General features: G+C 38.6%; 2 protein-coding genes across 2 annotated transcripts in view; both read left to right on the top strand.

Moving 5' to 3' along the window:
• Positions 1 to 27770, top strand: part of LOC111578237 (astrotactin-2) — a 398862-nt gene that overhangs the window by 35461 nt on the left and 335631 nt on the right. The window lies entirely within an intron of this gene.
• Positions 9208 to 10198, top strand: LOC111577474 (myosin light chain 4-like). The gene has a single exon (XM_023283776.3). It carries the CDS (start codon positions 9301 to 9303, stop codon positions 9907 to 9909), a length of 609 nt encoding a protein of 202 aa, XP_023139544.1. The 5' UTR covers positions 9208 to 9300; the 3' UTR covers positions 9910 to 10198.

The raw sequence follows: 27770 nt of genomic DNA, 5'->3' as shown, positions 1-27770 counted from the left end.
CCAACATTTGCTGTTTCTACTTATGCTTCTAAATTAAATAAATTGATGTGACGTGACTTAATAGGCAGACATTTAAATGAGGACCCAGTTTACAGTGATTCTACATCAGCTGCAGAAACAAATTCGCCTCCCTCCAAAAAAATCACTTTTTTTTTTCAAACAGCACAACAGGTGCTTCATTCCATTTATTTGCTTAATGGCATAATCCACAGTCCAGTAAATAGTCTTGCCACTGTAATAGCATGAATATCCTCCATCCTGCTCTGTGGTCACATCTACAGCTGGACTGGCCTTGTTGGACGAAGCCCCAGATTTTTCAAAGGCCAGTATGTGTGTACAATTGCTTCCCCTGTTGCCCGGCAACTGCCCTCGTCTCGTCGTGTGGATGTGGTGATTTGAGAAGATCAGAACTTCCAACAGAGACTACTAGCAGTGGGCAGAATAGAGTTTAACCTTCCATGTCTTTTGGCTGAGACAGTTGATGAAAGTTTGGTAAGTGAAAAAAGTTAGTGCGTGTGATATTCGTCCGGGCCAAATATTCATGTAGTTTCACCAAACTGTAATCTATGTCAAAATCCCAAAAGCTCCCCCGTGTTTAAATTAGTATTTACAGCTGGTGTTTAATACTGTTTGTCATATAGTCCCTTTACTATCACGTTCCAATGTTCTGTTGATTAAAATTCCACTCAGTTTCAGTTTCATTGTATAGATTTACTGTATTATGTCATTCATTGTACATCCACAGAAGCATATTTATTTTAATTAATGTTTGCCATTTATTTTCGGATTAGTGGTGGTGCTCTGAATGTGATTAAATTTTTTTAAAATTAGAATTTTTTTTGCCATTTTTTTGTATAACCGCGTTGTTTGCATGTGTGCATGTTATATATATTAGCTGCAAATAAGTTAGTGCTGAGAGAACATTCCAACAAAACAACAAACACACACAGAAAAAGCAGAACTTCAACAGCAGTATATTAGCTTTAATCAAATAAAGCTATGTAGCAGCACCAGAGGATTTTAACACATACTATATCCAACACATGGAAAAATACAGTTTGTTAGCAAACAAGCTCAAACAGCATCTGTCAAAACAAATATGTCAAACTCATGACATGCTTGTTAGAAAGGTCTAAGTTATCTCACCGCGGACCCACCTCCCTTGTTTGTAATAAAACAGCTGAAGCACAACTGGGGTATGAAATGTAGGCTGAACAAATTGGGATATAATTGACACATAAGAGTGCAGGGTCAGTGGAGAGCCGGGGCTTAGCCCGGGAGCTTTTGAATGAGTAAATAACTATGAGGTCCTGTGTGTATTTGTCTATTTTATACAATACAATACAATAAATCCGCTAGAAATTCTACGTTTAGGAAGATTTATGTGTTGTGTTTTTGTTAATGCTGTTAGAATACTCTTAATTGAACCACCGTGTTTGTTTATTACTGGGGTTGCGGTTAGTGGTGGTGTCATATAGAAATGCTTTTTTCATATTATTCATGTAAATGCAGGGCTTAACATTAGAGACACCACTCCAAATAAGACATTGCTCCAAACTGCAACCTCAGTTATTTACACTGTCAAATTATTACCTCTCTGACATTCAATAATGACAATTAAACCTGAATTACTTCAAATGAATGTATTAGTAGTAGTAAAAAGAAAATAGATAAGAAATAGAAAAAAAGTAGTTAAAATCTGAAGGTATTTTATGCAGAAAAATATTGTTCCATGTGACTCTTCCACTGTTAGAATATAATAATATTAGTGTTTATTCCTTATGCATCGATACATAAGAACAATTTTACTAATGCAGTCCATTGATGTGAAGATTGATTTTTTTTCCACAAACTGATTGATTGTTTGCTTTGTAAAAATTCTGAAGAAGTCAATTGAGCATTGCTTTTTGCAGTTAGCCAAAAACCTAAAGTGACATTTTCACAATTCTCTATTCTCTCTCCCCCCCAAAGAAGATTAAAACATCCGAATCACTGAATGGAAAAGAAGGAGATCATTGCATTTAGGAAGCTGGGGAACAAAAAAAAAAAATCTGGGATTTTTGCTTGAAAAATCTCTTGATGATTAGTAGAATAGCTGCCAATTAACTGTCTGTCAAGTGCATGACCAATTAAGCGAATAATTGTTTCAGCTCTGCTTGTGTTTTGCTGTATTTTTAGTTAAATTTAGTATTTTATTAATCACACCTGTGGGGTTTTGTCATCCGGCAGCGCTTGTTGTTTGTGTTCAGTGGGAGGACATGAGTCAGGTTGGGTTCAATTTGCGCATTAGACCCATAACTGCGAGCGACAAATGCACTACTAACTCACTACTTTTTCTGAAGTTAATAATTTTACCTGAATACGAGGTGCCTTTTTGCTGTCTGGGTTGTGTTTTCTTTACTCCACTCTGATGGTTGTCAGAGCATGAAAGCTGGTCATTGGAAACTTTCCCATCTGCTGCTTCAAATGCATTCATTGGTGCTGAATATCAGTGATAGGAGCTGCACCGAACGTCTTCACAGGGGACAAAGACGCCCTGCTTTTTATTCTGACTTTTCACATTGGTTCCTTTTACAGCTATGATCTGGATTTTGTACCAAAAAGGCCAAGTGTGATGAGCAGTAAAAGATTCCAAACTTTGCTGAAAGCCACCATGAGGCCACCCCTGGTGCCAAATATGCTGCTGTAGCTGTCAAATCCTAACTGCATCATGTCAATATTTCACCAGCTGTCAAAGCAGCTTTCTATGTTCTGTGGAAGTGATCCTTTTTAGGCTTCTTTTTTTTTATCATGCTAGATGTTGCAAATGTTTTACTGCTCTATGCAAATATGTTTTGTGCATCAAATATATGCATTTCTTTGTAATTGTTTTCTCAGAATGCAGTTTTGTGAATACAGACAAGATTTGCTTTTTGAAGATGAGAAGAGAACAGACAAACTAGAGGAGATGCGTAAAAAAAAAAAAATTTGGATTGCACATTTTCTGTGATAGCTAGCAGAAGCAGCACTCCGAAGACATGTTTGGTCCACTTTTGTCTGGATTAAGGCTCTGAATTAAACACACAGGCATTCCAGCTGAGAAAAGCACCTAGTAAGCTTTGAGGCAAACATCTCATAAGCCTGTCTGCTGCTGGGATAAACAGGTACAAGCCATTCAGAGACACGCTCTAAACATGGCATCAGAGGCACATCAGAAATAGACCAGTCCGGCTGAACAGGAGAGGATTCTGCCGTCAAGCCAAGTGCTCTGTGGAGAATAGGAGGCGGGTAAGGGTAGGTGGGGGGGGAGTATGAATAGCTTGGAAACTTCCCTAATCTCCCCGTCAGAATTCCAAACCGAGCTTGAGGGAAGGAGGCATAGTGCTCATGCCTAGTTAGGGGGATGTGCACTGTGATGCCCCAGCTATTGTGTGGTGCAGACATGGGTACCTTATGGATAACTGAGACAAAAATAAACCAACCAGTTCATTTGTATGTGTAGGGATTGACCGATATGGATTTTTCAGGGCAAATGCCGATGATTGGTGATCAAAAAAAGGCCGATAACCGATATTTGGAACTTATACATACTGCATGTAATGTTTTGGCTACATGTGATAGCAGGGAATCTGCCATTCATAATTAGGCTTCTTCATTAATAAGCTGACATAACTAAATATGTAAATAGAAATAGGAGTGATTTAATTAGGATGCTCTCGACTGAGATTGATCAGTTTGTCTCTTGCAGTTCCGCCCGCTGTTGTTCTTTATTCTCTAAATCTTTCACTGTTCTATCACTTTTATTCCAAAAGAGAATCCATATCTGAAAGCATTAATAATTATTGTTTTCCAGACTCTGTTTCAGGGTAATCTGCGGCTGCCTTCTAACTTAGCCACTAGCATAGCCTGAGCCACAGTGAGAGAAGCTAATTTCCTAGATGGTGGCAGCAACTTGTGCTTTTGGTTCAGTTTTTTTACAGTCTCTGCTTGAGAGACATTTCTGAGACCACAGAGTGACTACGGACAGAGAGAGGAGGCTGTGCCGGACCTGAAGAAGCACATTTCATTCATCAATAATCAGCCAATAATTTACCAATACCGATAATTAGGAAAATGCCAAATATCGGCCACAATAATCGGCGAGGCCACTAATCGGTCTATCCCTAATACTGTGTTGGCAAAAGAGCTTTAATGTTAAGTAATATTTGCAATCTAAGTTGCAACATACCAATAACTGTGTTGATACAAATGACCTATATTATCTTCATGAGGGTTAACTTTGACAAAGCTACAGCAATCTTCAATTAAAGATTTTTTAAAAAATATTATTTATCCTTCATCTGCATTGATTTCAACTGTAATATGTATTTATAGGATGAGAGTTTTGGTTCACATCTGTAATATCAACAAAAACTCACTTTTGTGTGACCCTGTGGTTCTATATACTCTCTAATTGGAGTGCATGGCCCTGACTATAACAGTGTGAGATTTGAACCAGCCTGGCATATCTGATGGGCCCCCTAAAATAACACAAGATACACTGATTGTCTGAATCACACATCGTAATCGACCCTGAGCATGAAATGTGCTCATCTCTGATTCCAGGTTCACTAGGTTAAGTCAGTGCCATTGTCATGATGAGGACTGACATTCAATGCTTGGCTTCACTGGTGGTGTACCTTTTTTAATGACAAAGGTCGCTTCTATATATAGCTGTCAGAATGGAAGACATAATTCAGTTCTCCAGGGGGCTTTCTTACACACATCTAGGCTCTGTTATTCATTTGCAAATTTTGTTTACTCCAAAAGGGATAACTAAGATATTGTGTCCAGATTTGTGTTCATATTTTTAAAATGCAAATATCTCAAATTTCTCACCTGAAATGTCATTTTGTCCAGAACTAGTTTTTGTCCAGTGCTATTTCAAATGGTGCATTATTAAGCAGGGGACAGAGTATCACAAATCAACTCTCCTCTTTTCGTACACAGCACCTCTTTATCATGTTGGAAACTTATTGTGTTTTGATTAATTTCAAATTGCCTGCTTTGCTTCAGTAGAGTGTGAAATGCACTTTCCCTTTTGTAGTTTTTCAATTTCTATCATTGTAAGCAGGGGGAGAGTCTGGGGTGGGCAAAGAGAATGAACACATGGATGTCTGGTGTAATTAAGAAACTGAAGTATTAGAACAGGCAGTGCCTTCACCAGCTATAATTCATCAAACATGGTCTTAATTAAATTGTTTACACAGATGTCTGCAAGCTGGTTCCTGCAACAGTCATTCCATTATAACAACACAATGTTATTACTGGACTCATAAGAAAAGTTTTGTGTTGCTGTTCACTACACTCCATAGGGCAGCATGAAGTAGAAATGAATTCCTATTTCAGATTAGCTAACTCAAACAAGTGCTCTCTGGAAGTTGCTTTAAATAAGGCCCCATTTGTAGGAGTGGCAGCCTGGGGGAAAAGGGGAAGCGCTAATGTTTAGCCATTAAATACTTCACTGTCAACACATAATTGAATCCTGGATGCTTGCTAGGTGGTTGCAGAGCTTTTCACCATCCAGATTCCAGGAATTCAAAGTATTTTTACCAAGATTTTAGCGATGAAACATAGTAGCTGGCTCTTCAAAGGAGGAACAAAATGATCTGGGTTCGATACATGCGTGCAAAAGAGTCACAGGCACTTCAGAGGCCAGAAAGGACTCGTTGCTGCTTCCTTTTTTAGCAAGTTAACTAAACAAGGATCTTTAAAGTCTGAGTCACACCCTGTCAGGGCCATAGGAAGAATGTAACTCCTGTCTCTATCACTCTCTTTTATTAGCCCAGACTAGACCTGTGGTCTGGCTGCCCTCATTCCCAGTGTTATCTCTGGGATTAAGGGGCTTGCTGTCTTTGACCACCCTCTCTTCTGCTGGTCACACAGATAAAAGCAAACACTCTAAAGACCTCCACAAAACACGCAAGCACACACTCGCCCACACATGCATTTGTAGGGAAGCAGTAACTCAACGGAGTTAGAATGCAATGGCCAGCTGGCTTTAGGTAGGGATTTGGTGGATATAGTTAGAATAGCTTGTGAGAGAGGAGGAACGCAGTTGTGAGTATTCCCACCCTCTTTAATGTTGCATTAATTGTTAATTAATTGGTTTTATTTTTATGTGCCTCCCCATAGGGCTTGTAGGTTTAGCGATAGTAGTCTGTGGTTTCATCACAGCAATACTTTTCATGTTACACAATGTTTAGAGTTATCGTAAATGTGAGAAAAAAACAGTCATTGCAGCTTTAAAAGTAAAGTTAGCCATAAATGTCAATGCATTTACGAAGAATCCCATATTGTAGGCCTGAGACTGCAAGGGCAACACCACAGATCCATATAGATTGCTGTAGCAGCAAGCATCAATATTCAGTGACAAATGCAAAACTGGACATGGCACTTTTCAACAGATAGGATGTCATGTCTGAATGAACCGCATCCGAGGCAGACAGAGCCATGAATATGTTTGTGTGCTCTTTCTTATTGCACATATGACTCGTATTGTGGTTTTTAATCACATCCCTCTGTGCGTGATTACTTTGTCATCCAGGTTTCTGATCAATGTCTGCTTTCTGCTCAATTGGGTTGTCAACTCGATGGCGTACCCATAAGTCTGTGTCCTCAGTATGGAATGAGAGAAAGCAATATGGGTTATGCCTGCACGGATACTTGCATTTGCACTTCTAGTACTGGCACTGCAACACTGCCATTCACTAGCTTCTTCATCTTTTGCCCATCATGTGAATACAGCAGCTCCGAGCAGTATTCAGCACCATCTTCAGTCATGACTGTTATCAGACTTTCCCTTTTACCGTGTCACTGAAGTTAAAGATGTGAGACAAATGATTATAAAAAATATCACATTAGCAATACAGACTCGGTAATTTGTAATGTGTCAATGTTAAAGTAAAATTCAGTAAAAAAAAAAAAAAAAAATCAATTTCACGGAGTATTTGAAGATCTGAGATAAAACAGCGCTGTTCAAAAGGTATGGACAGCTGACAGCTCTTTCAAGATCATAAGGACCAATGAAATTCCCACTTGTTTGACTTCAGATGCTGAAAGCAGTAATCGACTGGTTCAATCATTGCAATTGCAGTCTTCTGATTGAAGCCTTGTTCGAAAGACTTCTGATGGTAAAAGGACCAATAACAAGTCTGCCCCTCCATAACCCCGTCCAACTAGGACCACATCTTCAGCCAAGTGACGGCCTAATAACGCTTCTGCACAATGCTAACTTTGTAATGGCCTGTTTCGCTGAGTTATTAAGCTTTAATGTCTTGATATTCACATTAGTCAATCCAATTTGCTTTTCCTAAAATTTAAACACGCCAATGAACAGCAGCTGTAACCTTGAGGTGAGCCGAGAGGATAATTGCCCTCAGCACAAGGTACCGTCATGAAAGCTTGTATGATTGATATATGTGGATTAATTTGAAACTTTCGGCGGGCAAAACGACAGTAATCATTACCAGTAAGTAACCCATCCAAGTGAAGAGGATAGAGAATGAGGTAAAACAGTGAACCATTTCCTCATTTCTTTTCTTTCTTATAGAAATGGCAACGAGGGAATACATAGAATCCTACATGTATGGTGCTTCCATTTGGCCTCTCTTCCAGGTCTTGCACTTTGTTTCTGTCAGGCACATACCCACACATGCACGTACACACCCAAAGACGACAAATTAGCTGTCAGTTTTACTAGCCATGTGACCTCAAAAGCAAAGAGAGGGGAGATAATGATCTTAGGCTAAGGACAACTATACAGACACACACACACACACACACACACACATGCACACTTAAACTAGACTGTCCAAGGACTTCAGGCTCAAGATTGACGGATCAGAGGGGGTCTGGCATGAAGACAGAGAAGGGTAAATGTGATTATGGCATGACAGGCTTTAGCTTTCTTAAACTGAGTTAATAAGCTGCGAGGCATGCATAAAATTAAAGTTGCAATGATTAAAATTGTGTCACAGAGCTGCACATCCTACATACCCTCTCTTCCATAAATGAAATGAATGTTTTGTTGGCTAATTTATCATTCAGTAAAGGGGATTACAGAGCATTCATCTACATAACGTCAAGTGACGTATTACGTATTGATAAACTAGACGCATAATGGAATTGCCTTCTGTGGTTTCACCTTGTAATCCTGCAGTGCACACTATTGGTCATGGGAACAAAAAAGACTCATTTAAACCCCACAGAATGCTGGCAGTTAAATAGCTGAATATTCACTGTTTTGGGTTAAAGGAGTACAAATATGTAATAAGCTCCTTTGCTTGCTGTTTTTTTTTTTTTTTTTTATGGGAGGACAGTCGCCTAATTAGGCACCTGCAGAAGACAACATGTATATTGTCTTACAACTGATACTGGCACCGAATGTATCTTAAACATTTATGGGCTTAACCGCTTGACCTTTCCAGTACATTAGCCATTAATAAAGCATTCATTAAGAGTCCCTTTAGGATATGTGAGAGCTTGGCAGGTTCCTAAAAAATGGTGGCATGCTCCAAGCTAACAAGAGGCAAGAGAGAAAATATACAAGCTATCATTTATCTGAAAAATGAGAAATGGCCAAATTCCCTAAACGTATCATTGAGCACTGATATCATCCAAACTCATCTCTCACTGAAAAGGGAAGGTTTGACAGACAATCTGTCTCTTAAAAACAATCAAGTGATAGCATAATTTCTAAGGCAGATGCATGTCCCTCTTGTGCTATCGTTTTATTGTCTCAGAAGAGAATGCCCTCCCCTTATAATAAAGATTAAGCACACTAGTCATGAAACCTCTGACATAACAAATTAACTATTTTTGAGTTAGCTGCAACAATGTCCTGGAAATAAAAAGACAGCACTGTTCCAGAAAGCAGTGATTTCCAGACTTACAGCATTAAGCAAGCAAGTTATTTTGGTCCCTCTCCCTCATGAGCTGATCGCTGGCTATGCTCTGATCCCTTTGTCCATCAGAGAGACAGAACATTTTCGGGCTAATGCAACTGGACCCTCACTAATGACAGCAAATAGCCCTGTCGGCTGGATGACAGCAGCTGAGAACAATACTTAATGTTGACATCACTTGCTATGTGGATCTATTTCGGGTTTCTTCCTTTTATAGTGTGCGGTTTGAAATCGCTATCTGGCTCCCCAGACAAAGCACATATAAAAGCTTTGGAGGAGGAGGTGGCCCTCTGTGCTTGGGAATCACTTCCAGTCCATTCAGACTCTGGTTTGTTTCTCAAAAAACTACCAGCTCACCTCTGAATCCCTTGCCAACATGCCACCAAAGAAGATTGAACCAAAAAAACCCGAGCCCAAAAAGCCAGAGCCGAAGAAAGACGCGGCTCCGGCTGCTAAACCGGCTCCGACTCCCGAGCCGCAGCCCGAGCCACCCAAAGAACCTGAGTTTGACCCCAAAAGCATCACTCTCGAGTACTCCGCCGACCAGATTGAGGAGTTCAAGGAGGCTTTCACCTTGTTTGACCGCACACCAACTGGTGAGATGAAGATCACTTATGCCCAGTGCGGGGATGTGATGCGGGCTCTGGGCCAGAACCCAACCAATGCAGATGTGCTGAAAGTGCTGGGAAAGCCACGGCCGGAGGACATGAGCACGAAAATGGTGGACTTTGAGACCTTCTTGCCGATGCTGCAACACATCTCCCGTGCCAAAGATCAGGGCAACTTTGAGGATTTTGTGGAGGGGCTCAGGGTTTTTGACAAGGAAGGCAACGGCACCATCATGGGGGCAGAACTGCGTCATGTGCTGGCGACGCTGGGAGAGAGGATGACGGAGGACGAGGTGGACAGACTGATGGCTGGACAGGAGGATGCCAATGGATGTATCAATTATGCCTCCTTTGTAAAGCATATTCTCTCTGGGTAAACTGGACTTTGTTTGGCAATAAAGACTTCATTTTAAACAGCTTTCTCCACATTCTGGACTCTTGCTTTACATTTTCACAATTATACGTGAGGTTGTCATTTAATCAGTGACATTATTTTTATGCTGTCAAACACAGAATGAAGTGTTGAGCGGAAAAAAATGTTGATTGCAAAACCTATGGTTGGTTCTTTTTAATAAACACTCTGAAATATAATGAAATGCCACTGAGATAATATGGACATCAATCAATGGAAGTCGATTAATAAAAGAAGTATGATTACAAACCTCACAGCCTCACAAATGTCTATTGAATACACTCAACATTTCAACTCGAAGAGAAAATGATGATTCATCCAGGATTGCGACTGCATGTTCAACTTTTCACAGCAACTGCGTTAATGTGATTAGGCCAAAGTATTGTTGAGATAGAGAAAAAGAAACAACAAAAAGGATTTGGCTCCATCTGAAAATAGAACAGATTTGGTTCCATTCTGCTTTACACAAAGGGTGTCTGAATGAGTGTGCTTACCATTGTGATTGAAGGGCAGCTGCTGGGAATCAAGATATACTTCTGAATTTTGGACACACATACACACATCCAGTTGCCTTTGACAACCGCAAAACAGGTGCACCAAGGACAGGACCCTTTGTATGATTTGCAGCGGCTGACAGACAGATTTGTGGTTGGTTTTAAAAGCAAAATAAATTATAGTAGCATTATCATATTTGGTGAATAATGTATACATACCATGTTTAAGTTGAAATATTCACATTTTTCAGAACGTGTTAAGCAGAAAATGTGCACTGCACTTAGCATCTATCTTCTTACAATATGAAAAGCTTGTAAAGCTGCATTATGCAAAGTTTGACCAATAGAGGATGTAAAGACTGACAAAGAATTTAATTAGATTATTTCAAAATACAAGTTTGCAAAATCTGTGACGCTTATACATGTATGCATTACTAATTATAATACATATTGTTCTCTTATGACCCATTCTTTATGACTAATCGGGTTACTTTTTGTGCATTTTTAATGGTAAATCTATTTACAGACATGACAAGACACTGATGTTTCACCAGTGCTTTCTTCTTTGGACACATTTCACCTTGTTAAAACTACCTGCACTATCTTTAAGACTGGACTTCTGAACTAAAGGAGTTAGGTAGATCAGTTGAACAAAGACTGGAGTCACAGGGGTTGTAAGAATTTGTAAACCCCTCCTTAGTTGGGTAAAGGTTGCTGAAGAGCACAGGAAGCAGCCATACCTCTGATCTGTCATAGCTCTAAAGGCAAAAAAAAAAAAAAAAAAAAACTGAAAAAAAACCCAAATGACATAAAAATGAAATATCAAGTAGCTGTACAGCTTTCTTAGATAAAAATAACTTTAAAAATCTGTATGAACTCGTATGTCACATCATCTGCATCCTAAAGAAAATCTCAACAAATACTTGTATCTTCCTCTCTGTCTTCTTTTTTCGTTTCATAATCAGTGAGCTGACAGCTCTATGGCTGCAACAATGACATTAAAAATAAATTCCATGTGAAGTAAAATTAGCATGCAAACTTCACCATGGACTATATAGACACACAGTTCATAATTAATAATCCTCCTGTAACTTTACTGAGACATCACAGCCATTTCTGTGTTAATTTCATGTAAACAGATTGATGCATGAGATGGATGACTAATGACAAAATGTACAACTGAGAAAGCCACAATCAGTTTCAAATGTAACAACTAGATTAGGTGAGTTATTTTTCTCTCATGACTACTTAGCATTTGCATGGTTCATCTGTATTGAATATATCATATTTGGCTATACCCTATGAGGATGATACCATAGTAACCAGTTTCCGTGTGAATTAACATTAAATTTTAATGTGTAATGCACTTTAGATTTTTAAGCTATTTTTGGCTAATTGTGGAAGGAATAGAAAGATGCAGCTAAATAGGCAGAAGTGGCACTTACTCTATGCAGCTGTCAAGTACATGCAAAGGAGGTTCTAAGTGCACTGGGCACCCAGCTCCATAACCGATTGAGAGCCAGCCAGTAATTTAGACCCATCATGATTAATCAGCAGCTGTTAGCTTTAAAGTCCTTTGTCAGATTTGTGGGGCTCTTGCCTGAGAGGATGCGCCAGCTTGTGTGTTTATGTTTTAACATTAGCCGCACCGAGCTGTCCCCGTGCAAAAGGAGGACACAACATGGTAAATATTAGTGTCAGAAAAGTTAATGCTTCCACATAATTTTCATAGCTGTGATTTTTGCCACTGTTGTAGTTTTAGAGTCCATTATATTAAAATGTCAGATATACAAACTGCTCTCTGCATGGCTCTAGGAGCCCAGGTGGCAGCATAAAACACCACAGTACACACACAAGCACTCAACCACAAATATCAAGTGGCAGTACTTTGTCTCATTTGTGTAAAGTGGTAATTTGTGAGATCCTCATATTTTGCCAAGGGCAACATTCAGTGTTTGGTGCCAAGCAGTTATTGCTGTAGCGATCTTGCAAGGCATCTTATTTTTGGCAGTCATGTAATGACTGCGTCTTGTCATTGTGTTTCTTCTGCCAAAAATGCATCACATCCCATTATGGAAGCAGATTTCATTGGCAAACATAACAGCAAAAATCAACCTTTCGTGAGCTGTAGATTGTCACTTGAACATCCATTAATAATGTTAAAAAGAAACATCTTTTTTATTTTTCTAGAAATTTTCTGGGGACAGGCACATTTTCAGCAAGGAAAGGTCCAGTTTAACACTGTTTAGCTCTGCAGTTACAAATGACTATGAGCGTAATGACAAAGATAAATGGCAACCTTGATTATAAAACAACTGGGAGTCAGAGAAGGTGTGCCAAGGTCAAGATCAGCCAGCATCATTTGTTGGCAGTTCATCATTTTTCACAGGGAGCAACAAATCCAACAGTGCCTATTACGAATAGATGAACTCATTTCATTTACAAAGGAGTTTGACTGGATTTTGAATTACAAGAGCAGGCCTCGTTTATGGCAAATAGGGACTGATATTGTGTGAACAAATAGTCCTTTGTACATGTCAAATAGGAATAATCTCATACCAGCAATACCAGCAATAACATACCAGCTGAAAGTCCTTTAACGTTGTTACATGACGAGATGGTTAAGTCAGCTTAGTAGGCAGGAATAATTTTACTTCAGAGTAGATCACAGCTTCATACCAACTGCGACATGATTGCATTAAACTTGACATTTACCCTTGAGATCCACTTGACTCTTGCCTTTACTCTTCATTTACACTTTTACATGTCTTCTTTTAACCGGCATCTGAGGGCTAATATCTGTGTCTTCAATTGCAAATGAACGCACTTAAAAATCAATATAGTTAATTGTCTTTAGATGTGCACCATCAGCTAACTCTCTTGAGGGTTCCCTTCAAATAGCTTTCAAAAACATTATCCCTACATGCATTAAAGTCATGTTGCAGATTTCTATAACTTTGTGCGACATTGGCGTTGAAGCCAGTGGCCTCTGAATCGCTGATATTGTCATTGTGATGCACAACATCAACAAGCCAGTTATCACTAATGACATTAGTGTGCATGTGTCCTGTTGACTGATGACAGTTAAGTAATCACACTGATGCTGTGCTTAAAATAAATTGCAGTTTGGATATGTAATGCACTGCTTCTTTGGTTTTGACTGATTCTGTCCATAAATTATAACGGTATCCCTTCCTGAAGCTTTTCAGCTCTTAAAACAGACCAATTAGGTGGATTAATCAAACGTCTGCTATTCTCCTGAGGCAAGTGCATGCAGAATCAATGTGTTAACTACGTCAATTAAAGATTTTATAATTATTTGCCGTAATTTTCTGTTTTTAAATTACATCATGACAGTTATAAACAGTGCGCCAGCAGTGGGGGGAGGGTGAAAATGCGGGTGACAAAATGTACAAACACTAAAAAGTACAGTGAATTTAATAGCTTCTACACGAGTAACAATAGCCACAGCAGCTACCATCTGAAATCCGAGAACAAACAGAGATTTAAAGGAGTTTCTATGTAGACATCGAGTTTTGTGTGAGCTCTTTTCCATCGATTTACAACACGTTATTTGAATAATTAACAAAATAAGAGACTTTTAATACAAATTATTCACACTGTCAATACAGTCTGTGCCCATTTGATAAGCCTTTTGTACAATGTTCTTTACAGAAGACTGCAGACAGAACCTCTATAAACAGCCTCTCTCCTCAAAGCTGCTTTCATTACCGTTCATTCAACACATACTGTGTCCAGCAATCAATACTTCTTCACCTTGTGCAGCACAGCAGCCAGATTAGATGCAGCTCCAAGGGCAATAATGAGAAGTGTTTGAACTTGTTTCTCACAAACATGCAAGTCTATAACATTTAAACCGACCCGAGTCAGAGGAATCGAGGCCTGTTTATAATATTTGCATACAGAGAGACCATTTTTCATAAAGGAACCATTTATAGAAGTTAGCACTGACGATTTAGTTCATGATATGGTCAGATTCCATATAAATGGCTATAAAGAATTCATTTCAGCTGCAAAAAATAAATTAATAAATTCAAAATAAAGCTAAAATTGCTATTGAATCTTCTCTAAAAATGTTATATTTTTTCCCCAAAGTTAAAAAATGTACAACCTTTATGAATTACCTTTGCAGCAAAACAGGTTGTCTTTGAACTCAAATATCCTCACAGAGTGAGAAAATAACTAACTCACTGGGTAATGATTTGATTTCAACTGTCAGTGAGCGAACACCCACAATTCTATAATCGCTCTGAAGCAGCGGTGCTCTTCATCTGTGCTCCATGGATTGAACTGTGCTTTGGAATTCTCTCAAATTTCCCTAATGGTTTCCTAAAATATGTCTTAATTAGAATGTCTATTTGCATTATAGAACGTTGAGAGGCAACAGAGAACACAATCATCAACCCCATTTGTCTTATTAAAAGTTGTGAAATTAACTCTTGGATTTCAGGCAGGAAGCTGAAGCTAAGTCTGTGTGGAAATATATCTTAGGCCCTTTACTGGTTCTTTCTTGCCATTATGTCTTGGAAATGTATTAGGGTGCCTAATGAACCTGCGCGCCATCTTGTAGGCAGCAGCCTACTGCCATTTATTTTAATTCCACATTACATTACACTTAAAACTGAAAACACATTTAACAGGTTTAAATGGCTATGATAGAGAGACACACCAGGCAAAATGTCTCTCCTTATCTGAGTCCAGAACACTGCAGGGTAGATATGGACACAATGAGACCATAATGTGCCTCTATAATGACTCATAGTTAAATCATACAGAGCTGCCACTAAGCTGTTTCACCTTTTTTAAAAATCCTTCATTTGACATTTATCACTCTGGCTGGCCTATAAATAAAAATAATTTCTTAGTGAGGACAAAGTTTTGCTGTCACTTCCATATCTGCCCATAGGGAAGGTGAGCCCTTGCCTAAACCTCCAGAGATGTCTCCTTTGCCATCCTCAGCTGCATGAGGCTATTATTTTTCTGTAGTCCGTGTTCCTCGACAAGAAGTCAAGCTGACTGTCATGCTGGAACTTTAAACCTCACTAACTGCCATCAAGGAAAAAAAAAACACAAAACAAATGAAACCCTGTCAAAACAAGCAAAAAAGTCAGACAGCAAATTAGAAGTTCCTGACTGAACTTATCATTTCAAATTTAGTATGACTGTGTAATCAATTAATTATTTTTCTTATTTTCTTTTTTTTGTCTGCATGTGCCTCAGATTTTCCATTTATTAGCATGCAGCAGAGAGACAGAACAGACTGAGAGGCAGTTTAACCACGTTATAAATATCTCTGGTTGGACTCAACAGCTTAACAATTGGAAGCAGTTTGGGAATACAATGAAATGACAGCCAGAAAGGATGCTTCACTTTCTTTTCTTTTTTTTTTTTCTTTTTTTTTTTTTTTTATTGTATAAGATGGTCTGCACAGTGGCTTGCTGGTTAGCACTGTCACCTTGCAGCTAGGTTTGCATCCTGGCCTTGCAACTTTCTGCATGGAGTTTGCATGTTCTCCCGGTGCATGCATGGGTTTTCTCAGGATTCTCCGGCTTCCTCCCACAGTCCAAAAACATGCTGAGGTTAATTGATAATTCTAAATTGTCCATAAGTGTGAATGTGAGTGTGCTTCTTTGTCTCCATTATTATCTGTGTAACCCTGTGATAGACTGGTGACCTGTCCAGGGTGTCCCCTACCTTCGCCCCAAGTCAGCTTGGATAGGCTCTCAGCTCACCCCCCACAACCCTAATAAGGATTAAGTGGTGTATAGATAGTGGATGGATCATATAAGATGATTGATCTTACATATTCAGAAGGATGTTTCAACTGCTGCAATCACACTAAACTATTTTCAGACAAAATTAAGTAAGTTGTGATGTCATTTATGGGTGAATTGTAATAAATTGAAGAAGGGAAATGTAGGTTGTGTATATGACAACCCAGTCACTGTAAATACGGCTGTTGAGTTTTTTTTTTTTAATGTGAAAATGCAGAATTTTCTTGGTTTGCGTGCAAAAATCAAGAAAGATCAGCAATCAGATCTCCACGTTATGTAACCCTGTCTACAATAACCGAGCATCTGCTCTGCGTCAGGCTGTAAATAAACCCAATCCCCTGCTGAAATAACACCATTAATGTCTACAGAGTAACTGCAGGCAGCATGTACACACAGAAAACTGGTAAGATTTCACACAAACTGGGAAACATGTTGAAGCCGTGTGCCTTTACCACATGTCAGTCAGTGGGAATTAAGTCATTTGGCCGTATGTTGTATTGATGTCTTGCACTTCTAGAGGCGAACACTTAATGTAGATCTGTGTCCTTAGGTCTCTTCCTAATTGAGTGTTCTAGACAGTATTTTTTCTTATTTTTGCTGTAACTGAGAAACCATTGTAGGGATTACAGACACAGCCCCTGGCCAAAACATCTGAGTAGCACTAAGAGGAAACACTGTCTTACGCTTCTCGTTAAATATTGCAAATTTGCTTTGCTTTAAATCCGCCTTGAATTCCACGGTGAACCTGACTACATATTTACTTTTTTAAATTTAGTTTCACCCCCTCTTTGACTCCCAGGTGCAGATTATCAGCCTACAATGGTACCCCTGACCCCCAACAATTACGCACTGAACCTGTGTCAGACGATTTAAGAGAATGTTTTTAAAGCAAAAGGGAGAAATAACAAAGTCATTCTTTCCGGGAAGAAAATTAATTAATCCGCAGAAGTCGTTAAGCTTCATTTTAGCGAAGAGGATGCAGATCCGAACCCACCCACCCCTTCCGTTTTTCCATGTGGAATTAATTTCTTTTGATCAGTAAGCTTTTTGAAAAATGCATTAAATATCAGCATCAGTTGTAGCCACGAGGAAATTTGGAAACTTTCAAATGTAAATTTTTTATTTATTTTTTTTTTTTCCCCTCTCAAACTGTGACATTTATGATGAAGTGACTTAGCAGGGAAATGGTTTCTTAACATACTCTTAGCTGTGGATAGGCATACAAGAAGGGTTGAGTGAGAAGTGAATAGTGACTGGACAGATGACTGGATGCACCACAAGCTGTACTGGTTAAATTTTTCAGTTATATGTCTAAATTCGATTTACTGGGCAAATCGATTTGCACAATCTTGCACCTGTTGCTGTTTGGAATCTCTTCTGGTTTGCACTCTCCACTATCAGCATAATATCTCAGAAAAACAGATACTATATGTGCAACATCAATTTTACTGCATATACAAGAATCTGTGCAAAAATCAATATTTTTCTACTAATGGATGAATCTGTTCAATATGGATTAAATCAGTGCAGTTTTAATAGTTCTCTAACAGTATTTCTGCTATTGAAAGAATCTGTGCAACTCCACTGAAATGTGAAATATTGTTATTTCCACATCCAGATGAATTTTGACACTTATGCACTTCTTTATATTGTAGATTTTTTCTATTAATATTTTTTTAATGTTTGCACTGTCACTTGAGTACCATATCAAATCATATCGTATTGTATTTATGAAACATGCCACACTCTGCCTAAACTAATATTCTCATTTTTAGTTTCTAATGTTTGCAAGCGGGCAGCACTGTGACTCAGTTGTTAGCACTGTAGAAAATTCCTGGTTGGCGCTCCATCCTGGGCCTGGGATCTTTCTGTGAACTGATTGTATTACATCACAACATATCGTATCAATTTTTTTTCTTTTACCCTCTGCTATCCCTACCCAGATCCCAACATATCTTTTTTCTTTTTTCCTCAAGAAAGGTGCGCGCAGCACTGCGCAGCAGCCGGAGCTGTCATTGGCAGGGCAGCTCAAATGAAATTTCGTTGTATATGAAAGTGTGCAATGACCAATAAAAGATAAAGATTGCCACGTAATGTGACGTAGCATAGCATAACTTTCATGTTGTATTTATGACACATGCCATAGTCTACCTAGTAATACTTTCATTGTCAGTCTCTAAGGTTTTTAAGTGTCCAAATTAAACAATATTGCCACAGAAAAAAAGAATTGACCTCGAGAATTGATTGTAGCATAGTATGGCATGGTTAGTGTGTTTGTGCAAAATTCTAAACTTTACCTAAAGTAACGTTCTCTATTCTCATTGTTTGTTTCTAATGTTTGTGTCCAAATTGGACAATATTACCACAGAGAGAAGAATTGACCTCGAAAATTGATTGTATAATATTGCATTGTATCATATTTTTGAAATATGTCAAATTCTACTTCAAATAATATTCTCATTTTTAGTTTCTAATATTTCTAAGTGTCTGCAATGGACAATATCACCACAGAAAGAAGAAGCATTGACCTTTATCTTTAATATAATTTCAGGATGTGCACAATCTTCGCCAAATTATGTCAAACCATTATCCCCAGTCAAGTATCTCATTTGCTCCACAGGGGCGAAGAAGAAAATGTAGATGATGGAAAAACCCAGAGCGAGACCTAAATGACAATCTCATGAGTATTCATTTGAAGGTATGTGCCTGTGTAACCATTTTTTACCAGATATGCAAATTTAGTAATACCTGCAGTAAGTCACACTATCATCGCACCCACATTTTACTCATTTAAAATAATGCATTAACATATCGAAAATGAGCACTTTGTAATTAGAGTGTAGGTCACTGTGGTTATTTCAATTTTTCAATTGTATATGTCAGAACATTGTCATTTACTGGGAAAAGGGTCACTTTATTCCACTTGTCAGGTTCAAGATAAGTGAAGCAGACATGGTCTTTGTGATCCCATCGAGTGACAGCGTTGGGTGAGACTGTGGATAACAGTGGACCCATGTAGCCTTCCACTCAGAGTGTGAAGAGCTCTAATGGACAGTCCACATAATGGTGTCCTTACTTTGTCTTTAATGGTTTAGTGGTATGACAGCGTGTTATTTTCTGATAACTAAGTTGTCAGTCTGTCTGTCGGCCAAGTTCTCGGTGGACTTCCGACACACCAGAGACGAAAATAGTAGCTCTATAGATAATAGCTAGTATATTGCCTGGTATAGTATGTCATGTTGGATAGTGATAGACTAGGGGAGTGAGATGAGCACCAGTCAAAGTCACAGTACAAATAGCGCTTTTTTTTTTGGAGTGTTTACAGAGAGAGAGAATAAAACAATGGCACCTTTGAAATAGGCCAGTCAAACCACGCCTGATCCGTGATGTAGAGAGCTGACTGTATGAGGGTTTGGGGGAAAGGGTTATCCAATAGAGCTGCCACCTAATCAGAGCAAAGGGTCAGTGCGACTCCTGGAATTGAACACTACAGACTATTGTTCTCTGACTGAAGGCTAAAAGTCATGCAATTTGTCAAAAGCTGCAAACAATGGGTCCACCCCATTCTGCACCTTTCCACCAAGTGATGTGAGCTGCCTTGCTTTTCTCCACCGCAATTTATAAAGCATTCAACTCAGAGAAAGAAAAAGGCTCGTTTTAAATAGTAACCGGCTTTATTAATGTTGACGCTGCAAGAGCTCGTCATTTCATTCATGTTAATGCGGAGAGCTAGGAGCATGGTATATTGAATTATAAACAAAATACGATGAAAAATAACCGTGGGCTAGAGATGTGAGCCTTTATCCTAGTTAACTGCAACTTTTGCTATGATGTAGATAGAGTTTCAAAATTAGACTTGCATCGGGCTCTGCATGATGTATTGGGGTCTTACCTTTTAGTTGATTAAATCCAGGGGAATGCACACCTCCAGGCTGCTGCAATATGACCAGACAGCAAAATTCGGAGCGCTCGTGTACATTAAACTATCGGTTGGACTCAGACCTCTGCACATTTTCCAGATTATGAGGAATCACCAGGAGCGGGTATTGTCTGTGTCTAAAGTGGCTATGTGGCCATGAAAAATCATAAGAAAATTAAAAAAGTTATTTCTTCTCTCTATAGCACTGAACTCATCCCCAGCAAGCATTTCTCCATAGTACAAACCAATAACAACGGGTTATACAAGTACAAGAGTTTTTCCTTTGTCGTTTTGTTTTTTTTTTCCACTATGCCATTCTGTATGTAACTAAATGTTTAAAGCAAGAGCGAGTAACCTGTTCACAATTGACACATCAGCATTTTCGCTGATATGAAATGTATGATAATGCATTCTCTCTAATTCCCAACCATTACCAAGCGCTCAGTGCGCTGCATGCCTCCAGCTAAGAACACTCAAAAGTCTGCCTTACTCTCCGCTCGTTGCACGCTCCCTTGCGTTTCATGCTGCCCACCATCAATCACAAAAATAAGATCCTGAAAGCACGGGATTTCGTAGAGGTGATGCTTGTATGATGGACTCATTAGGCTCAAACGCTGTCCAACACTGTGGAGAACACTGGACTCGAAAGCAGCAGGTGATCCTCAGTGCGCTTGCTGCATCCGTGTAGGATCTCAGCACGCCGCCGACAATCTCCGGGAGTTCCTCAGCCTCCTGGAGTTCTGGGTGCTCCCTCTAGGCTACTCAAAAACACTGTTCACATTTAGTATTATGCAATATGCTGATTGGGTACAATTTAGGATTCTGCCCAAACAGTGAAGTGATATCCTGCAGTTTTAAGCCAAGAAATGTAAAATAAAATAGCGAGATAAATAAAGCAGCATGTTGAAGTCAAATAGGATTATGATAAATAACTATAATGAGTCGCAGAATATCAAAAATCCATTCTGTATGCATCATGTATAACAGGTATTAATGTTTCATATGGGATGTTTAATGATTTATGACAACATGAAAGTAATTCATTCCTCATTGATCAGTTTATCCCTCCTGCCTGTAGGTACACAGACTTTGACAACCGTCCATCACCGAGATCCTATTAGTCCAATTACAAGCAAAGTATGAATCCGTCCACCTGTGCAAGGCAGAAAGAAGTGACTGTCATTTCTATCTGACCTTGTGGTAAACTAATGTACCCCAATTTAGCTGTGGCTAACCTCAGTTTTTGGCTTTCCCTGTCAGCTGCAGAGCTTGAATATGTCCCAATTAGCTATAGGGATGTCACTGTGTTGCACAACATGGTGGGAGGGAAAGAAGAGCCATTAAGGGTAAACACATTTTTAGCAACACGGGTCTTATTTTCATAGCACCGACCTTCATTCTTTCAGGCTAAGGTGATATTTCGCTAACCAACTTGACAGGTGAGATCAGCCACACAGACACAAATGGCCAGACAATCAATTTGTAAACAAACCTGAACCTTTTGTGTAGTAATGCACATAGAAAAAACAGACACATGCACACCCATGCACTGATTTGACAGTTCTGACAGCCGCCTGGGCGTCTATTAGAGAAAGAAAAATGCTGCATTGCAGGTTTGTGAATGCATAAAAGAGACATTGCCTCTGGATTCCCGCTGGTTTTACCTTCCACGTCTCAGATCAATATTGTCTATCTAGTGAGAGCTTTTGATAAATGGGGAGTCAGTGCAGTTTCCTTCCCCCTACTAACTGTGGTTCTTGCTCTTTTATCAAATCAAACTATGAATGCTCATCACAACAGACCTTTTCAGAAGAACTTTTAATGATACTTGCGATAAAAATGAAGCGAGCTAATGGACACAGTATCTTATGAGATTGAGAAAAGAAGCTCAAGGTGAGTACACAGTAAGGTCGAGGAGTCTGGATTCAGACTGTACAAAACAAAAAAAAATAAAGGTTTCTATAGTTTGTTTTTCACAGTGTTGAAGACTAAGAATGAAAGAATTCTACTAATATCGAGTTATGGACACAAGCACTTTTGACTTGTAGCTTTTTCACTTGATATAATGAGCTGAATGCCATCATGAGCATTAGCCGACTTCCCATCATGCATCTTTTTCTGTGTTTTTTTTCCTGTTGATGAAAATGTGCATTATGGAAGTGTGTTGTGTGTCTTCAGTGAAGTCATGTGAAGCAAATCTGTCAACATTTGTGCTTCCTTGAACAGCTTAATTCAACATCTTAGTTTATAGAATGATTTGTCTTCTTAGGTTAAGTGAATTTAACTGATTTAGTTTTACATTTTCACAACTTAAAAAAAATGATTTTTATCTAATTATCCAATTAGCTTTTTTAATAGGCAACAGGGTTTTTTTTTTGTTTGTTTTCAAGTTGAACCAACTTGAAATGTTTTTACAGTGAGAGAGCAGTGGTAATTTAATAAAAGCATATTTTGTATTTTGTGCGTGCATGACTATCGACTAAAAAGTCTCCCTGGCTTTTAAGAAATAGAACACATACAATATTGAATGATGCTGGAGAGGCTTCACTGTATTGCATTATGTTTACAATCAGTGGATAAACTATGTTCGCACAGTGGACTCTAAAATGCAGGCAGAAACACAGGCAGCAAAAAAGACAGTTACAATAATTTATTCACCACATATATTCATTAGAATATTACAGCCAATGCAATGTGATGGAATTTATTTATATATATTGTTAGATAAAATTTAGCCTGAGGTTGATGTAAATAGAGTAAGTCTTCCTTATCAATTAGCTGTGAATAGGCGCATTGCATTATAATATGCCTGATGCAAAATGGAAGCAATATCTTTGACCCAAAAGTCTTTCTGTGTTGTCTGATAGAAATAAACTGTGAAAAGAACTTTGCCCTTGACACCTCTGCACACAGCACAGGTGTGGAGGTGTATGGCAGCGCTGAAGAACACAACGTAGGTTTCTCCGGTGTGCAGGAGGTATACTGGAATGCTGCGGGGAATTTGACTCAACACTAAGCAAGCAGGAGAGGAGAGACTTTGGCTGCAGTGGTGTGTGTTTATTTCATACAGCGGTAGAAAAATCACTTGCCTCATTTTTGTAAAATAAAGAATTGATTACAAGCATTCGCAAAAAGGGATTAATTAGAGAACGGGCCCCACTAGCTTCTTCGTTGTGGAATGATATTTGATTGTTTGCTGGTATTAGCTTGGGAGGCACCGCTTCGGGCTGTTCGCTCACTCATGCATTAAAATTGTATAACATATATCAACAATCTGTCAGAAATGGTGGTGTGCACAAGACTATAAATTCAGCATTTTGACGTTTTATATACCACCAACAGAATTGTATATATTTTTACTTTTCCCTCCCTCCATACCACAAAAATAATTGAATATTTTAATTAATAAGAGAATAAAAGCACACAAGCCTAGAAACCCAAACAAGCTTGCACTAAACAATCTAACAAAACACACAATGCAAAGAGAGAATGATAGAAATCTGCAGATGAAACTTTACTTGGATTTTAACCTTTATTATGCAGCTGCCAGGCTACCTATTGACATCGCACCATAGTGTGCCTTCCGACAGGATCTGATTGGAACATAAGCATTTGTGCTTCTTTCTGCCATTATGTCTGCAACCACACGACCTGACAGTGAGGGAGAAAATCAAACACAGGTATCCACATGTTTACTGCAACATGCTGGCAGTGTGAGTGTGTGGTTGTCAGTCAGAGTGTGTTGCTATTGACTTCTGACAGAGTAGAGGTGGTAATCCAACTGTTGATCGAACTGTAGCTTTCGAACCAAATGAGGAGCTGTATGTTTTCCCTTTATTTCAATTTTAATGAGGAGAATATGGGAATAAAACAGCTACATGGGTATATAAACACAACACAGAACAAAGTGAGGAAAATGAAAAGAGAACTACGTTATGGTTGAAATAATTGATTGTATAATGCCTATGCTAACACAGATGAGCTTAAAACCCTTTAATCCACTGACTTGTTCTTCTTTTTTTTTGCATGTGCAGCTTATCTGTCTTTCGGAGACATATCTAACTACCTCCCCATTACTCTCCCATTATACGCTGCCACTCTGTGGCATTTTCACAAAACCTTTGCTTCAGTGAGAAAACACGATGGCCCCCAATTGAAAGCATGTTAAAAAGGTCACACATCCAAATAAATGCCAACAATGCCAAAGTATTCCCCCTTATATAAACACTCAAGCAAAACAGAGGCTCGCTGCACACACACAGAGATCCCAGTCTAGCTGAAAGGACTTGATGTAATGTGAGCTTGGCCTTTAATTAAATAGTGCAGGATTGATTTTTTTTTTCTCTTTTTTTCTTTCTTTCTTTTTTTTTTTTTTAGCCACAGCTGAATGGAAATGTAGAAGAAATTTAGCTTCATTATGACATGGCATAGTGTCTAGTCTGATCAGAGGGCTTTTAGGGGTAATTAGTAGTACCTTCAGCAAAGAGTGAAAAAGCTTTTGCTGAAAACATGATTATTGCTTTTTTTTTCAGAGTATATGTCAACCTGTATCAGTTTTTATGAAAATTTTCTCAACCTTGCACATGAGCTTTCATCACAAATCTACTGATTGATTGTTTAAGGGGAATAAATAAACAATCTCTGAGAGGCAGGGGTGTCCTCATTGTTCCTACTTCTAAATTTGTCACCATAATACAGCAAAAAGGAGAAAGAGCTTTTTGAAGATGTGAAAGGGTCCATTTTTACCAAAATTATTATTTTTTCTAAGCCTAACCAAGTAGTTTGGATGTCTAAACATACCTGAGTAGTTTAATTGAACCTAACCTTACCAGCTTTGTTGAAAATAACATTTAAAAAGGAAAATAAACTGCATACTGAGACAGAAGTATGTCAAAATTTCAAAATAATGGTCCCACATGGGACACAAACCACATTCTCTTGAGTGAAAGTTGCTTGACTGGCTTCTCCGGAGGCAGACATGGCTTGACTTTATATCACCTCATTTGCACAGTATATGTTGTTTTGGGAGTCACTGTCAATCAATCTGTTCTGTCATTTAGTGGACGTGTTGCGAGTTCCAGTAAGGAAGCTTCACAGTTTGCATGTTAAGTAAACAACAGTTTTGCTTTTGAGAGAAAAGGATGTGCATTTTACTCCAACCCCTATGTGACAGCCGAACTTGCTGGCGATGTATTCAGTGTGACTTTTGCCAAGTTTATAGAGACATTTATCAGTGCTGAACTCTTGCTAAACACAATAGAAAAAGAAGAATGAGAGAGTTTTTCTAGAGCACAGGGCACCGGCTGAGCTTTATATCTTACAAGTCAAGTTTTGTGCTTGTAAAAAGACCAAGGTGTTGCATGAAGCAATTTTTTGGATTCATCTAAATTTCCAAACACCAGAACTCACCCATTCATTTTTTAAGTCTATCTATTTATTTATCTTTTTTTTTATATCCATCCACAATGCATTTCCTTAAGGGGATAGTTAGATCTCCCAACATAAACCAAAGTAAACACTTTACAGGGCTGTGACTTCAACCTTTGTACCTCTTGTTGCAAAGGAAATATGAGAATATGTTGAGGCTTTGTAAGTTCCCATAAGTGCTTCAGCAGGCTCTTCTTCAATCATGTACCCAGTGTGAGATACAGGCCAAAATAAATGATGCATGCTATGCAACATAGTGAGAATCCAAACTACAGCGCTAGTTAAAACCAAGAATTAATTTGGATAAAGTCCTGTTGTTTGCTGAATTTTTAACGTCCATAATGTTGGCATTTTGTCAACATAATGGAGAAGTAAATGGTGTGGGGTAATAAATGAATCTGTTAAATGAAATGGAAAATGGAAGGTTGATGTAGTATGGGTCTTTTTGCGCTTTCATTCTGTTCTGTGTTACCATGCTCAGCCCTGAAATCAATTTCAGGCCAACATAGTTGCTTCGTGGCAAAACCTCACCCTGAAATCAGGCAAACTTCTGCTTTTTGCAGACAATAACAGAGCATTTAGCCATGAATGTACTAAAATAATTCAATATTACATGGCAGAGAGTGCTGGAGATCTGTCCATTGGCCAACACTGGTAACAAAACAAATAATCCAGGGCTCGGAAATTCATTTTTCAAGTGACTTGCTCCTCACTATTCCCCATACACCTCTCTCAGAATTGTGAAGAAACAGAGTGAGATGGCAGGACAAAAACAGTAATGTGTCATATTCACGCCCAATCCTGGCAATGCTCATTTAATTATTACATTCATAGAACACGTTTGATGTATGACTTCATGTTTTATGCTTTCAGATATATAGTTTATCTTTTTGTTGACATGATAAGTCTCAAGTATATCTATATTTTTTCATGGATGGCAAATTTCTACCCCGATTTGTAAAGTAGGAAAACATCTGCTATTTAAATGCAACTTTCAGGTGCCTTTTCAACATCCCAGGCATCTGTACTGATATCATGAGGCAAAAAGCTCTCCAGAGCCTCAGTGAAAAACTCCCCTCAAGCTCCAGCAGGAACAATACAATACAGAGAGATCTTCGTCCCACACGCCGTGCTACAGCTTGACTTGACTGATTAATTGCTTTGCTGATCTCATTGGTCTCCTTGATATTAGAAGAAAGTAATAAATGTTTATGCCTGTAGGTCTTCGGAGAGCAGCACAAGGCGAGACAGGACAAAATTGCTTACAATAGGCTAGAAGAAGCACCCTTGTTCAGTGAAGAGCAGTATTGCCAATTTCAATGGCGAGTATGCAGGTGACCCCTCAGAGGGTACTGGCATTAATTATTTATTTTTAAGCCCAATTTGAGCATGATTAATGACTGTGTCTTTTGTTGATCTCTAATAGGATGATCACGTATAAAATCAGCTACTCCTCAGGAAGACAGAAGGTTAGAGACTGTGGAGAAAACTCACAATAAAACAATAACATTGGTGTCACACATAACTGAATTGAACTCAACATAGTGCAAGATTATTGTAATTTATTCAGGATTCCACAATGCAAAAACCCAAAATTGTACTACACTGGTGCAATCTCAAAATTGGTCCCAAAATTGTCTTCCTAAAAAAATGTCCACCTTGGAAGGTAGTGGGGGTGGTGTTGGCATAATTCTGGCACAGGCCATTCACCCACTGTGGGCTTCGTGTTCCAGAACTATTATTTTTAAATTAAAGTTGAATTTCCACTCACAGTTTATTTTTCTCTGTTTGGATAGGTTTCTGCACCAAGAGTACTTGGTAAAGTTCAAGATTCAAGAGTTTTTATTTGCCACATTCTCATGCCGTATGTGCAGTCGAAGTGACTGTTCTCAAGACTGTGTAACACAGGACATGATAACAAGAAAGGTTCTTTAAACAGGACAACTTTGAACATTTTGTGCCACAAAAGTAATCAGAGAGAAAATACAATTCTCTTGATCATAATGGAGAATAGAGTTCAGTTGTATGGGAGCGTATATTTTAGAGGACATGGCTGGTTTGCAGGGCGACAAATGGAAACTATATATTTTTTTTATTATTATTGTTTATATTGGGAAAGCTTGGCAGTGTATAGGCAGGGCTCACCGGTGAAATATGCTTAGTGTTTATTACACTGACAGTCACAGAACTG

Source organism: Amphiprion ocellaris, chromosome 17 (assembly GCF_022539595.1).
Source record: "Amphiprion ocellaris isolate individual 3 ecotype Okinawa chromosome 17, ASM2253959v1, whole genome shotgun sequence".
In the NCBI taxonomy this organism is placed as follows: Eukaryota; Metazoa; Chordata; class Actinopteri; family Pomacentridae; genus Amphiprion; species Amphiprion ocellaris.
Note: the sequence above shows the minus strand (reverse complement) of the source record. Positions and strands in the feature narration are given on the sequence as shown.

Coding starts and splice junctions, on each gene's coding strand:
- LOC111577474 (XM_023283776.3), top strand. CDS start 9,301: ATGCCACCAAAGAAGATTGAACCAAAAAAACCCGAGCCCAAAAAGCCA.